The sequence below is a fragment of the Strix aluco genome, chromosome 5 (assembly GCF_031877795.1).
Source record: "Strix aluco isolate bStrAlu1 chromosome 5, bStrAlu1.hap1, whole genome shotgun sequence".
NCBI classification, from domain to species: domain Eukaryota; kingdom Metazoa; phylum Chordata; class Aves; order Strigiformes; family Strigidae; genus Strix; species Strix aluco.
Window position 1 is genome coordinate 9,543,400 of NC_133935.1, and position 16,425 is coordinate 9,559,824.

At 39.6% G+C, this 16,425-nt stretch overlaps 1 protein-coding gene across 5 annotated transcripts in view; it reads right to left on the minus strand.

Annotated features, from left to right (window-relative positions):
- The window catches only part of RFX4 (regulatory factor X4), a 98,284-nt gene that overhangs the window by 34,275 nt on the left and 47,584 nt on the right, over positions 1-16,425 (minus strand). For all 5 annotated transcript variants that reach the window (XM_074825322.1, XM_074825317.1, XM_074825316.1 and 2 more), the window contains 7 exons: positions 12,774-12,987; positions 11,860-11,937; positions 9,888-10,051; positions 7,406-7,506; positions 5,549-5,607; positions 3,806-3,950; positions 382-476 (listed from right to left, as the gene is read on the minus strand). In XM_074825322.1, coding sequence (XP_074681423.1) covers positions 382-476; positions 3,806-3,950; positions 5,549-5,607; positions 7,406-7,506; positions 9,888-10,051; positions 11,860-11,937; positions 12,774-12,987 — 856 coding nt within the window. The remainder of the gene's footprint in view (positions 1-381; positions 477-3,805; positions 3,951-5,548; positions 5,608-7,405; positions 7,507-9,887; positions 10,052-11,859; positions 11,938-12,773; positions 12,988-16,425) is intronic.

The window sequence follows — 16,425 nt, forward strand, 5'->3', positions numbered from 1 at the left end:
CCCTTTTCATTAAAATATTAAAAGGCCAGACTAATCATGCTTTTTATTTGCACTGTGTAGTTAGGATTACTCTGAACTCATCTCTCCATACCCCTGAAATACTGATTTGGTTGGAAACCTCAACCCTGTTCTATTCTTGAATATCATGTTTTGGGATAGAATAGGTAAGAGCAGAGAAAAGCAGAATCCTCAATGTGAGCTGTTCTCACACTGAGCATGAAAACTGACGAGATTTTGTCCACTGATGCTTTACTCCTGCTTACTACCAATGACTGACTGGGGTTTTTTTTCCCCTTTTTTCTATTTTTGCTAAAAATCTCGGACCTGAATAGAGCTTTTAATGCACATCAGTGACTCAGGTCCTTACTCCTGCTTACCAACCTTTACAACACATCTGTCCACCATGGAATCCAGCCACTCGATGTACGACTCAATGGGGGACTGCTCCTCCAGAAGGTGATCAAACTCCTGATACACTGGCAGACAGAGAAAAAATAGCCTACCTCAGTACTTGGATTCCATTTTGAACAAAAGAGAAACAAATCACAAAAAGCTGCCAATAACATCACAAGTTTGCTGCGGTTTTTATAATAGATTGCTTAGCTATAACAAATATATCTTTCTTGGTGCTGACCCAATAAGTTGGCTTGGTCTCTTATCTTGTTTCTACTGAAAGTGATGGAGTCATTGGAAGTGGTATTTTAATGTGAGCAAATCAGGACCTATTGTTTAAAAATAATCTTCTGATTTAAGCTTCAGCTGTCTGATGTGTCCGGAAGTGAAACGTTTATGGTGTTCTCTACGAAGAGTGCGAAGCTAGGCCTTGACCCTGGTGATGAAAAAAGGTCATGCATGAAATTGATTTAGAAATGCATAAAGAATCTTCTAAGCACCAAGTGGATGAGTATTGTTGATAGGGCTCTCATCTATATAATGCTTCAGTTGCAAAAACATGATTTAACTGCTGCAAATCATCTATTTGCCATGCCAGACACACACACACACAAAGATTTTCCATCAACTTCTACTTCTTCAAAACAAATTGCTACCAATGCACAAATGCTATACTTAATTTATCGGGAAGAGTTTCAAAAAGCAACCTGTATACTCTTTAACCTCTCCCGAGTACACATATTCATATTTTAATACAGAAAGCAAAACCAATCAAGTCGTTCAACTGCAGCTCTTAAAACTGCAAGTCTCGATTTATGAGAATCAATGGCTGGAAGACAAAGAAACATGCGCTTTGACACCTTAAGAAACTATTCTTCAACTTAGCTAAAATAAAAAGCCCAGTAAGTCAGGAAGAAAGATACTTTCTACCTGCTGTGTTACAGGATGATCTCGGTGTGCCATGCATTTCCATTTATGCTTAATTATGAATAACAGAAGAAAGGAATTTCCCACCATAGGAAAGATAGGGAGGGAGGTGGCGGAGGCAAAGCTTAGAGATGATAGCTAGGGAAGTGAACCAGAGGCGCTATCCAACAATAATGCAAAGAACAAGCTCCCTGGTCTCTAAGTTGGATCAGCAAGATGAGCAGGAATGCATTTGCTTCACACCTGACTGTAACTTTGTTTAACTTAGGCTTTCAAAGGCTGCATGGTGAGAAACATTAGTTGGGGAAGAAGGGAAACAATGACGTTTGGGCCCCCCTTATCTTGTTTCATTGTTCTGTTGAATGGGCAACCTCCCTTTATTCAGAACAGGATCACAGAGAAATCTAAATGTTGTCTCCTTACCTGAGTGTTTGGCTGGACAAAAACTGACTGATACAACAGATGAAGTAATTCATATGCTGTGCAAAGAGGGGAGCAAGAGTGGAAAAACAAACCAGCTGCCTGCTTTGCTGCTGGAGCAATGCAACTGTGTACAACAACCTATTTGAGAAAAGTAATGGTTTAGCCTTTAATGACTGTTAAAAATACCTCAACAGGATCTGAGAAAGAGGGAATAAAGAAGAAACCATGTCAGACAAAGATACCATAGCAGAGCAGGAAAGAGATTCTCTTATACCCATTGATATTTCTGTTTCTCTCTAAGCTTGCATATAGGCTTATAAACATATTTTTTTCCAGTTACAGTAGCTGGAAATCATACTTTCTTGATTATTAATACCAAGAATGTGAAAGTAGGCCTTTACTCTATGCCATATGAGTCATACAGAGCATGATCTTTGACAAGATCTTTGGCCAATAAAATAAACATCAAAGATAGGGTAAAAAAAATTAAGGTCTAGAATAATCTCTATACATATCTGCATATCTCAGTGGAATCCCATCTCACTGATGAACATTCACACTAGGTTACCATTTCTCAGTAATCACTTATTGGACTATATGGGCCTAAAATATGAGAAAATGTGCTCAAATTCATTAGTATTCATGAAAATTCCATTTGATTTTATTACACTTAAGTTTGTATTTAAATAGCTAGCACATACACAAAAAACTTTCCTAAACAGTAAGGATTTTCTGAATGAGAGCCAAAACTGTCGCTGCTACTAGGAATTACAACTTTGAGAACTCTCTTTTTTGGCCAGTAGGAGGATGATGGGTAGATATTGAAGACATAACAAATGACAGAAGGATGCACCCAGCTTTTGGACTCCAGTCTCACTATATGCTACCACCCCTGCTGTCATGTCAAGTTTCTATCTCCTCATAAAGGGAAGAGGGCCATGTCAGGAAATGAATCAAGGGTTAAGGAAGAGAGGAAAGAATACCGAGCGCCTCTCACTCGAAAACAGAGCTAACAGAGAGTTCAAGGCCTGTCCCTAAACTGAGGAGAAGACTTCTGGTGTTAACATGGTGGGATGAGTGCCAAAGTCAACCTTGCAGGGTCCAGTGTACATGTGAAGGTGTCACCCCTCCTCTTCCCAGCCACTCACTGAAAGAGGTACCCCACTAGCAAACCTACCCTTGCAGGGCTCCCACGAGTGGTTGCCTGGGTTGCTCCCCATTAAGGCTGGTTCTGGATAAAAGATGGCTGGTCCTCCTCAGGAGAGAGATTGCAATACAACAGGTGGGTTCACAGGGAAGTGAGGTTATGAACGATGATAAAGACAAAGCTGGTCACCTCTGGTGCCTCAGAGGGACAAACTCAGCGTGCTTAGAGTTACACCTAAGCTTACAACCACGCACACTTGCTGGACAACGCAAGTTAAATTTTATATTTGAAAAAGATCTTTGACTCTAAAACCAATTTGCCAACATCTCCAAAGTCACTTTTCAGTTCACGCCCTTACTATACTAGGCAGAATCTAAATTAGCCAACGAGCTTGCTTGATATGGGACTTCTACTTACTCATAAAAGCTCAGGGTGAAAGCTTACCTCATCAAATGATCTTGTTTGTGAAAACAGTGTAAAAATGGAGCTTTTTATAAATAAATGTTTACAAGGGACTCAAATACACAGCCACTTTAGTGTCAAAGCCATTGAAAAGACAACTCTCCTGCAGTTCTACAGCAGGAGAGATTAGACTTTATCAGAATCAATGGTTAACTCGTGGATTTAGTTTGTTCAAGTTCATGGGAAAAAACCCTCCTGAATTTGGGTGCAAGTTTTGTGCCATTGGCTGTTCTGGATACTAGAAAGAAACTCATTAATGGAAGAGTGCCCAGATCTATGCCTCAAAACATAACACCTTGACAGGGCTTTGCCTTACATTTTGATAAATGTCTCTATATTTATCTTAAGCCTCCAAGCAAACCAATGGCTGCAAAAACAGTGTTACTTTCACTGAGCTTTGTTTCCAGCAGGAAACAAAGTTCATCTAGCTTTATTTGAGGGTTCTGCTCTTACATTGTATGATGAGCTTTCTGTGTTCCTCCCGTGAGTCCTCCATAGTATAGAGGGTTTGTTTGGTAATGCTATTCAGATCCACATTCCTCCAGTCCTCCAGCATTTGAAACGTGATGTCTGCACTGTGGATCACCGTTCTTGATGCCTGTAATCAAATCCAATCTATTCATTAGTTCATGGTTTATTAGGTTAAAAAATAGGCTTTATCCCCTTTTATGCTTCCTTAGCTAGGCTCACTAAGTGGATTCTCTTCATGGACCCCCACCCACCAGCTTGATGTCTTATGGACATTACAGGCCCTCTAACCACAGAGAACTCCCAAGTCATTTTGCCTACCTCAGTCAGCTGCAAGTATTTTGATTGCATCCATCACAAACCCTGACGAGCAACCCTAATCTGGTGGTGCTGTTGCTAGACGCCTCAATCTCTAACAGCTCTGTTGGTTTTCTTGACCAGCTTTGTTACTGTAAATGTTTTGGCTTATAGCTTCAGTTCAAAACCAAATAGCAACAAGAAAAACCAAGCCAAAACCAAACAATCCCCACTCAGGTTGGCACCCTCCCCTCTCCCAAACTATGAAGACTCTCATTCTTCCCTCAGCCACATGAAAAGGTTAAAGCTCCTTTGCCTCTGCATCAGATCTGCTTATTGGCTGGTTGAGACAGGGGTCTGCTGTTGATAATGGGGAGGATGGCCTGAGAGAAAAGGAAGTGACATAACATCATGGTCATATAATATACACCAGATCTCTGTAAATTAAGCAGAGATGATAACCCACACTAAGGTTATCGGCTTCCCCAAGGAAATGATGCATTTGAAGAGTCTTTCATGTAAGTAAATTGTTACATCCCAGGTATGATGCAGAAGGCTGTGGTCTCTGTATCTTGATTTCCTTTGAATCCCTATGGACGTCCAAAGTTCAGTGATGATCTGCTGTGTTTGCGGAAAGGTAGCACTGGTACCTCTGCCTCCACCACTAAAATAATGCAGGAAGAAATCTACAAAGAAGTCCTTGCAGGAGTGGGTTTTTTTTCCCCAGAGCTTCTTCCTGTGGGCTTCACCACTCACAGGGTTAACCTGGGGTGTGGGATGTACCTTCCAAAAGTGGAGCTTTCAGTGTGATGGGAAACACAAACTGCCTGCTCCAAAACATGGGTAAAAATCTAATTAATTCAATGCTTACTCCCCCTTTTTATACTACACAGAATTTGGCCTCATGACTTTTTGATTGGTAATTGTGATCTAAACTAACTGGTGAAAAACAAACACTTCAGAGTAGTTTTTATATTCACTTGCTATGGTTGCAAGAATATTTCTATTTAAAACCCCAGCAGTTCAACTGTTTTGTTTTTTACTAATTTGCATTTGATTTATAATTGGAATTTACTGTCAGGCACATAGAAATTTTTCTTGCCTTGCAATAAGTCTAATCCAAACTGCTCTGAAATGAATGGAATGTCTCTCATTTATTTCCTGGAAATGAACCATCTCTTCAAATCAAATAATAATTTTGTTTCATAAAAATACCCTGCTGAATTTAATGATCAGAGATTGTCAGTCTAGAAAAGCATTTTTTGCTGATTAATTTTTGATTTTGTAAAGATGGTTACAATAAATATTGGAGCCAAACTGCTAAACATGATCTCTTCCTCTTTGAGTGAAGTCTAGCCTACCAATTCATAAAATTGTTTGAAAAGTCAGTAAAAATGGCATTCAGCAAACCTGGGTAACTGAAATATTTACCTGGCAGAGATGATTTAGTGATGTCTGTCGCCGGAGTATTTGTGAGAATCTTCTGGACACTGCAGGAAAGAAGAGATACATATTTACATACTGTGCTAAATAAAGAAAATTACTTCTGAAAATACTAAATTAAAACAAGAACCAAAAAAAATATATCCACTTTCCCATGTACAATTGTGGCTATATAGAGTTCATTCAAATAGCCCAGTTTTAACTTAGTTTAAAACTTGACCTAAAACCTTAAATCTGGATGCTCAATCAGTTTTACAGAGGCACATTACAAGCAATGATTTATAGATGCTGTGAATAATGAGATGACAAGAGAAATGTAGAGGACAATGGAAGAGCTTTCTTGTTGAGCATAGAAAATTTTCTCTTGGTACACAAAGGAACTGAAGACCAGAAAGAACTATTTAACAGAAAGAAAAATGTTGGTGCAAGAACAAGTGGGCATAAAATGATAGCTACATTATGTGTGGAAATTAGAAAAGGTTGATAAATCTTAATGCAAACTAGTTTTGGAGGAGTCTTTTGACTGGACTAGTAGAAGCTAAAATCTGATACAGTTTCAGGTAGAATTTGATCAAAGTTTCTGAAAGAGATTACATGATGTACTAATATACTATAGGGTAAGATGGCCCAGGAGGTACTTGCCAGGCCTCTGCTCCTATTTTAGCTCTTTCCAAGTGATATAGACCTTGTATTAAGATATTTCCTATACTTGGAAGATGAACTTTTAAAATGTTGTATTTTGCATCTGTCTGAAATCTGTGACTCGGGAATTGCAAACATGACCAAGGCTTCCAGTTATTCCTGTCAGTACCTCCACTGGCTGTGTACACTATCACAAGTTCTGATGAGGAGGAAACAATTGCAGAAGCAACAAAGGCTCATGTAAAAGGTAGGATGCTCTCAAGTTTTTCCTTATACTAAAATCACCAAAGACTTGCAGATCTATCCAAACAGGCCTTGGGCTTGGCCACACAGTAGGTTTTCCCTCTGTACCGTACACAGTGGCAGTTAAAGAGTACAGACTGAAAATTACTATAAAGTGCATTGTCCATCTCTTTCCATCCCCCTTATAAGACTGGAAGAGATCTTCCTGTAGCAGATTCTCGATATTTTTGAATTGACAAAGATGTGATAAAGCATATTCTCAGTTCTGACTCCGTGTAACTTTTAAAATAAATTAGTAAACACAAAAAAAACCCCTAAAACTAGCTGTTCCAACTTGTATCCTGAGTGTTCTCAGGAAAATATACACCTAATTTTCCATGCTGATCAAAATAGTTAATCCTCCTAAATTAGGTTTTTTTTTTTCCTTTAACTTTGTGGTGTGGAATTTAGTGCTCTTGAAAGGCAAAGAATTGAGAGCCGTGAAATAAAGCAGGCTTTATCAATAGGTGATGTGCACTGCAGGCATCTACAAAGCACGTCTGAAAAGGACTAGTGCCCTTTCCTGTGGTGACAGGGTAATTTGATCTCCTTCATTTTTAACTCTGGCACTTTTTTGAGTAAGGGCCTCAAGCTGTATTCAAATTGTGCTAGCCTAAAGGTTTGTTTAATAATTTCCTTTGCCTAATATCATCCTTAATGTTTGCTTACTATCAACAAAATTAATTTCTTATCAGAATCCACAAGAAAGGAAAAGCAATTCTTCTCATTTTGAGCAGTGCCTTGTTTCACTAAATGAAATTGGTTCTCATGAACAAGTGGAGACTGTAAGTGAATGCAAGATTTATAACGCTTACAGGTTTTAATTCCTAAAAGAACACTAGTCTCACTTCCAATTAATTTGTAATCGATAAACACTGTATGCATCCCAGCTTAATAGGAGAGAGATTGGGCAATACATACATTCAAATTTGATATTTCGTAGGTTTTCTGGTAAATCATGGAGAGCTACTTTCAGCCACTCATCCAGTTGCTTTGCAAACTTTCGGATTACCTGCGTCAAACTGAAAAGAGAAATTACTACATCAGAACATGTTTACTCTGTGCTTTATGTTACAAGATCTGTGAACACATGAAGACAATGAGTCTTCACGTTATTTACAACTCACTATTATGCAGAGTTGCTGATATATTTTGGTTTGTAGGCGTGAAGAAAAACTTCTGAAAACATTGGCGGGAAAAAGAAAACATATCACTGTGCTCAAAACCTCACAAAGAATTAAAGTCTCTGTACTGCACCGCTTTGATACTTACAGTGTTTTTAGCTTGAAATAAAATCATTCCCACTCTGTACAAACATAAAAACATAAGATCACAACTGTTTAAAGAAGAAAACAGATCAAGCTTTGGATTTCAGCTCATCTGTGCCCACATTTATACAAATGTACTCAGGGATGCGCAAGTGAAGCAACAACCAACTACGCTGCAGGCTGGAGCCAATGAGTGGGTGATGATGGTGGGGAGGAATTTCGAGGCCAAGCCCACACAGGTGGGGAAGTGGAGGGGAGCAGGGCCTGCCTGCTTAGCTGGGCACAGGACAGGAACTTTCCCAGAGAAGTGAGATTTCTCTCTCCTCCATTCCTACCTTTTCCTGATGGCTCCATCATTTCCTGCTAAAGTTGGTAGACAGCTCATTCTGCCCTTCTTCTTGGAATTGCTCAGTATAAAATGACAGGTTCCAGGAAAAGTTGCAGGGTGTTGTGCAAGGGACCCTAACAGTTGGTTCTGCCAGACTGAGCTGCACTGCCTGTAGCAATACTCGAGATACACAAATGAGAAAGAGAGGAAAGATGCAAGGAACCTTCCCTCTTTCAGCTTGGCAGCTTCTTCTGTTTGTACTCCTAACATGCTGCACTGAGAACAGAGCTGGTAAAATAAACATGGCCACAGGCCTGCTCTGCTCCACAAAGACACCTTAACAGGACAGGGGATGGATGACAACTGCTGCACCCACTAAAAAGTGGCTTTTCTGGACAGCCAATATTTGTTCCCAGGAAGTCCCTCAGAGGATTCTGGCTGAGTCAGCAAGATTTCCTTCAGGAGCTTCCATTGCAATGAGACCCTTCTTCACCCCCTCCAGTGCAGGCTATGGCTTAATAGCCACAATCTGGCCCTTTATATGCATTACAAAAGTCTATATTCACACTCAAGTCTCTCCTTATTTGCTATGAAAGAACTAAGCAGCTTGAGAAAAGGACTGCTGTTCTGTTTAATCCTTCCAATGAAATAGATTGGGGGGGGGGGGGGCTGTGAGGGACAAAGCCTGTAAAAATGTACATGTCTTATCAAGAAAAGTCCATTCTTATAACAGGTTTCTTGTGGAAAAAATACTTTGCCTGTACTTTATCAGTCATGCAGTGTGCATAGGACAGCAGAACATCTTGAAAACATTTGCCATGATTAGAGACACTTTAAAATCTTGAGGGCCAAATATATAGCACCAATAAGAAACTCATAGAGCAATATTCTTAACAAATGACTCAACCTCAGGAACACATGAGTCAAACAATACTAAAGGTGTACACATATATTTAGAAAAAGAGAATTTCCTGGAAAATCAAAGGGAGAAGCAGGTTGACTGCACTCGGTGATTACACTTTTTGCCGTGAACTGTTGATCTCTGTCCTGCTTTACCTATATAAACAAGACCTCTTGGACTCACATGAGCTCCAGGTAGGGAGAAAACTGCTGAGATCTACCACGCAGATTGGAAAAGTGAATTTACCTTTGAAACAAAAGAGGCAAATACTTCTTAATACTAATAAAGTGATCCTAACATAAACATGCATCTGTTCTTCATAGGATAGTATTTAAATTAAACCAGCTTGTCCAAGACTTCACAAGTATGATCTTCATGTTTTATACTCCTTGCAAGCAAAATAACAATTGGGTTCCAAGAGTGCATACAGAGACAAAAGCTTAGGTTGCAGTGCCTGAATATGTATGTGAGTATTTACAAATAGAGCAAGCAGGCCAGCTCCTCTTGTCACTGTAATTCAGAATACTGTTATGTTGTTATCCCAGACTAGCAGAGAAGTGTCTGAAATTTTCAGAAGACAGTGTGGCAGTCTGCAGCCTGCAGACTTCTGACATACCCTGAAAGTTGGGACACGACTATCAGCTTGATGTTAATAAACCAAGAAGAAGGTGGTATCCTTTATCACACAAAAAATAACAAGTTTTTCACAATACAAGTCTTGTTAAAATCTGAACATTTCTTCAGGAACGTGTCAGCTCTTCAACACCTTTGAATTGACACAGTGATTTAAACTCAGGAGATGGGTGGCAGCAAGCAGCTTTCTGAGAACTGGTGCCATTCTTGAAGAAAAGACATATAACAAAGACAGCTGAGCTAGAAGTGGTCAGTGCTGCTAGCTATACTGACCTGTCAGGTAATGCTTGTAGTACCGTTGGCATCAAAACTCCAGAAATTGCTTTGTACAGAATTGAGTCACAAACTCCCACTATATTCACTACAGTTGAAGAACCCAATACAGGCAGCATATGAGGAGGCATCCCTTGCCAAAAGTGCAGAAGAAAACTTTGAACCTGCAATCACGAGAAGAAGCAGGGATGTTCAAATTAAAATAATCAAAAGCCACAAATACCATTTTCTTTAAATGATCTGCTTATATAACATTTGTTTCAGCCCCAGAGCTGGACTGATGGTGTACAATGCAGGCAAGGTATATTCCTTAACTAGACAGGCTTATACTGTAATGCAGCGCACAGTGGGATAATCAACCAAAGGGTGAGCAGACACTCCAAGTTGGTGACAGGGTGTCTACATGAGAGAGACCCATGGGAACCACCGGATTTTTACCTTCCATCAGTGGCTGGTGAGTGTAACTCTTTGGCTTCCACATGTCAAGCCTTTTTCTCTCTTTGCTCTCTGTCCCTGTATACAAAGGAATGCAATCTAGGGCTTGGTGTAGGGAGGGAGAGAAGGATAACACATGGCTTACAGGGGTCAATATACCACTTTCTGTCTTCATTTTGGAAGAAACACTACACTTATGGATTTCTTCTTTCCTCCACTATGAAGGAAAGAGGAGAAAGAATGTAGAAAGACAAAAAAGAAAATGGGGAGATTTCAGACATAGCAAAATATACCTCTGAAAATTTTTGTTTGCGAAATAAAGGTGTTATTCAGCAGACAATATGATCAGTTCTACAGGGGGCAGAATATTGGTGTTCATAAGTGATAACCTTTTGCACACAATCTGTATTGAAATAAGTAACCACACCAGGTGCAGTAGACAATATTTGCCATTTATATATTGAGGCTGCTCAGCCCCCTCCCCACCACTGATTCAGACAGATTCCCTAACAAAATATAACACCCTGCTCTTAAGAAAGTATTTTGAGACCCATCCAGCAAAACGTCCTGAATATGTGTCACATACTTCTCTCATATGGAAACATCTAGACTGGATACAATGACTTAAAAGAGCCTCAGCTTCAAACCAGAAGAGCATGAGAATTAAACAGTGAGAGGAAGAAAAGCAGGGAATTTCTTGCCATTGTTCAGAAGGAAGAGTCAAAAGACCCATTTCCTTCGATTTTTTCCAGGACCTGGATGTCATATTTGAGTCAGGCCCTCAGCATCTCTATAGTCAGATTTGTTTTCCTGGACTAGAGGCCTTCTCCACATGTAAGATGAAACTGCTTGCATTCCAGTAATGTTTTGGTTTTCAGCTCTAACTATAGAGCTGTCTGTGCGCACTGCCAGAAAACCCTCAGATACAGTTAGATATGCAGCAGGTACAAACCTTACCCATCTCTAATGGATGGTATCAACTGCTGAGCAGTGTGTGTGTTCTTAGCTGCACTGCAGTACAACTGAACAATTGAAGACTTCAGCTACAGCTTTCTGGGATATCTGGGAGGCTGTGGGCCCCCCACTGCCCCGCACCATTGTTAGGAGACCAGCAGAGCCTGCCATTTTGGCTGTGGCACCTGCCCTGGGTTTGTGCTGAACACTCAGAGGAATTCCTTCAAACAGAGCTCAGTTCCAACTCAAAGCTTTGAAAAGTGGTGGTGGACAGACTTCTTGAATTGTAAGAACTGGATTGTCCAACATCTTGTAAGGGGATATTGCTACCTTAATCCTGCTGGAGAACGAAGAGACAAAAACATTCCCATTGCTTTCATTCCTCTAACTCACACAGTGTTATAAGTGAGATTTAATGCTATGAGTCACATATTATATACTCAAGTATAGGTATTGTTCATCACTCATGAAAAGGATCTGCCACCACAAAACCATAAGTTTATAATATCACATTCAAAATAAGCTGTCAGATCCATCAATACCTTATGTATCATTAAACTACAACTATAGTTTCTAACCATACCTCATCAAAGTTTGCTCTTATTACAGTGTCTAGTATCCTCTGACAGTGAGTTCTATACATCATAATAAAGGTAGAAACCTGAAAAAGAATGAGGGAGACACACAAAAGATCGTTCTACTTTAAGAAATCTGCTTTTAAAGTTATCAGAATATAGAGCACAAAAAAGTTTTTTCTTATTTTACCTATGCACAATCGCAAAAATAATGAAATCAGTTAGAGTCTAGTTAGATTAGTTAGATTAGCTTTAAGATGAGTTTTCTTCTTAAAAGTAAATTCTCCCTTTGAATTCATGGATTTTTCTATGTCAATGGGGATTCTTCAAATGTAAGAGGAGCAAAAAGCCTCAGTGAGATCAAAGACGAGAATGTGGCCCTAATTAGGACATAAAGAACTATAAAACCCTATTCTTTTGTCCACTTTACATTGATACTACACATGTGAATAGCATCAGAAAACTAGCAAGCTCAGCCAAGAGCAGCCAGAGCACTTTTGTCATATGTGCAGATAGGATTCTCTTAATTTCTAGTCTAGAAGGATAAGAAATATACTAAGTTCCTCTCTGCTCAAGAAAGCATCAAAACTGTTTCTCAGTTTGCCATCAGATGTGTTCACATATTAAAGAGCTATAACATATTTAAAAACAGTTATCCTCAAACCTCACCTGCTGTATGTAATGTAACTTTAAAAAAAGTGTGCATGGGCTTTAGAAATATTATACAGCTGATAGCGTCAGCTGCTTATTTTAAGGGAAGATATTTCTTCCTATTATATGAAGTAATTAAGTCCCCCATAAATAAAGTCAAAGCATTATTAAACTTACTCTAATTTAAAGTCTTTATATTTTAGATAAAGCTTTCATCCAGAGCAGGGAAAAAAACCTAAGACAAGCCGAGAAAAGATTTCCAAAGCGTTACCTTCTCCTCTGGCAGACTGGCTGGCAGATTTAGATCTTTGACATTTGGAAACTCTGGCAGTAATGTTCCCAGTTTGGATCGTGGTGAATATGCCACTGTCTGTTTGGTTACTTCTTTTTTTCCTGTTTCGTTGACCCAGGCTGCTCCTTTTTTAGAATACATCACATCATAATACTGGGAGTTTTCTTTCACTGCAATTCCATAATAATGGTACCTGATACATAGAGATGTGTATTTTATAAAGCAGATTGTTTGAAATTTTTTTAAAAAAAAGATATGGGGGTAGGTGAAACATAATGCTAATGATTTCTACAGCAAAACAGACTGTGCAATAGTTTATGTATTATTAACAAGCATTGATTCTGTAGCAGAACACTGTGGTAATATATTTGGCTTCCAATTTTCATTCCTTCCGGTAAAAGTAGCTCTCTTCAGAGTTAATAAAGCAGACTCTGTTGCAGGGCAGGAAAATAATGGACTTCCATTTTTTTCTTATTATTGAAAAAAAAGCATCCTAAAGCCACTTGTTGGCAGAGCTCTACTGTGCAGCTGCTCCTTTAGTTTAGCGATAAGCAGAGGTACAGACCCTCTGGACTGGTCCTTTTGTTGTTATTTCAGCTCTCTGATTCTCAGACTGTCGAGGGCTGGTTTGATCCCTGAAAAGCATGAGTCTTTATTGCAAATGAGTTGATCAGAAATGCTTCAAAAATTGAAAACACTTCAATGAAAAGAGGTGGGGGGAAAGGCTTGTGCTGGAAAGCAATAAATGATAGGAAATGTACAGTTCAAAATTATTTGTTTCATGACTTAGCATCAGCACTGGGCTTAGATCAGCAAGCGATACTACACAACACTGTAACTCTGTGCAGGCCACAGTGGGAATTACACAGTGTGACCGTGCTATAAAAATGGACTGGTGGCCTTATGGCACAAGTTTGAGCTACAATTTAGCTTTATTATAGGTGTTAATGAAAGCACTGATTATCCAATCCAACTCTTGCATCAAAGTAGCAAAGGTAATCTTATTCCTTCTATAATGTGCTAACTTTTATTTCAGTTTCTCAGCTGTAGGCACCACCAAACCATCAGCTAAATTTTTAATGATTACAAAAGGCATCATAAGATTGTATTGCTCACATACTTTTGATTCACCCTACTTTCCTAGATGGAATTTTCAATGATCTTCCAGTTCTCACCTTACACCTTATCAGACCATGATGAGACACAGTCTTCTGGATCCCACTACAGTGGCAGGAGATGTTACCATCTCTGGATGCTTGTTGTACTCCCCAGATAGTTACTGATCTCAGAGTGCTGCCAGCAAATCTGTTCACTTGAATGGACCCAAGCTTGCTTTAGGCAAAATCAGCTGGTTTTACAAAGGCCATCTTAGTGGAAGAGTAGCATTTAAGTGATGGTAGTTTAAATAAACTCAAGTGACTTTTTTCCTTTTTTCACCCATAGTCATTCACCCACAGATCAATGCATGTCATAATCTCCAGCAGAAAGTGGTGGCAAAGATCTGGAAGCTCTAATCTTGTCTACCAGCACAGATGGGCTGAGAGGAGGCCTGGGGAGTTGTACCAAAATTCTAGTACATGGCTCCCTTGACATGCCTACTGAGGACATTCCATATTGTCCACTAAAAATAAAAGCTATCTTGAACTCAATATTGAATAACCAAGTGAGATTTACTAAAACATTACACTTGATATGGTATGAATGAGATTTCCTAGCTTCAATACCTTAGAAAGACACACTATGGGCTCCAAATCTGCCCATCAGAGCTTAGGCCAAAACGTGTATTCCACACCAGAAACCAGGATCCAGATTGGTCCTAACCTGTTACAGATAGCTAACAGCAAGTCTGAGCTAACACTGGGGTTATAACACCAGCTGTAGAAGTCTGGCTTTTTAGCTTGAATGGTAACAACTACAACTTGCAGTTCAAGTCCCCAGTTTGGTCTCTAGCAGCTGTCATGTCTGCACTGCATGTAAGAGCCATAAAGCTCACATACATCCTGTGCAGTACGTCTGGGGTTGGGGAAACCAAAAGGAAATGCTACAGGGAGCTAGCACCACAAATTGCTAAGGGAAGGGGGGAAAAAAAGGGGAAAGGTCACAGTAAGCAGGACTGCAAAAGTTCTAGATGGACTGAAAGGTTTGTATAATTTAAACAGGGGTTGGTCTCATGTCAAGTTTACTCTTAAATCAGTTCAAGAAAAAAATGAATGAAAGCCTGGAAAATGTAGAATTTCACTGTGCGTTATTGAATTTCTGGTATATTGCACTTGGCAGTAAACTACATAAAAGAGTTTTCCATGTAGCTTCAAAATCATATAGACAGCAACAGCCAAATTAACTTCAAAATTCTTCCAGATAGCTTCCTCCTTCAGTAATTTTACCATCCCAAATGGCAAAAACTCACTGGTGCAGTTTACAGAGATTATTTTCCAAGCACTTTTCTGTATTTCTAATCAGAAAACCCCAACTTAATTCAATAAATAGGGCTTGAAAGTTTGATCTGTAGCAGAATAACATGCAGACAACAGTAAGTTTTGTGGTAAACAGTGGAATCCTCTTTACTCTCATGGATGCAGTATCTGCAGCACTCCTTCAAAGAAAGAAGCAAAATTCCCTTCACACCATGTAGTTTCCATTGGTTTAACTAACCTCTCGTGAACATAATTGAAGAGTTTCAAACTACAGCACAGAAAGAAATTGGCTTTTATGTTTAGCTGCCTTCTCATGGCTCACCTCTGGTGGAACTGTTTTGAAGCTCAGTGCGATAGAGAACAGCTGCATGCTTACAGCAATAAACCCAGCTGCAAAAAAGAAAGCCTCACAACTGATGACCAAGAGTATAGCACTATTGTAGCTCTGAACTTTGTAATGTTACAAGGCAGCCGTGCTATAAAAAGACTGAAGGAAGAACAGTGTGAAGTCAGATAATCTTAACCACTTCTATGGCCGAATTTCCTTTGGCAGTAGCGGGGAAGTGGAATGAAAATCATACTGGCAGCAATCGGTCAGCACAGTTGGCGATAAAGGGACTGAAGTGTTAATGCCTAAAGTAATTTCTTTACATAACGCTTAACAGGAATGCAGTCAGATGTTTCTGAAAACAAAACCAGAGCTCAGTTACAGCTGTGCTGGGTGTAGCAAGGAGTGTATTTATTGTAAAGAAGTACAGTGTGCATGTAGAGAGTGTGTGTGTGTTTATACCTCTCCTCATCAATGGACCAGATGAGAACGACTCCGCTGTATGCTATAATCTTTGGGGTGTCAACCACTGACAAAGCTGTAGGCATCCTCTTTTGGAGCAGAAGAACTCAATTTCATACCTATCAAGGCTGTGACATTTGAGTGACTATGATCTCCCTCTCAGGAGCCAAGGATTTTGTAGAGCACAGACAGCACGCTTTACAGAAACCCCTTCTTTGCTAGACAGTGAGCAGATCCATGGCAAAGGTGGCCTGAGAGGAGTATATGACCTGAAAGCCCCTCTGATAGGCATGCAGGTTAGAGGGGAAATATGCAAGAAATATTAAGTTTCATTGATTTTTAGCCTCATTGAGAGTAAGCAGACATAGCTTTTGGAGATGCAAGACACCTTCAGTCAGCAGATGAAGAGCATCTTGCCCCTCTGAGA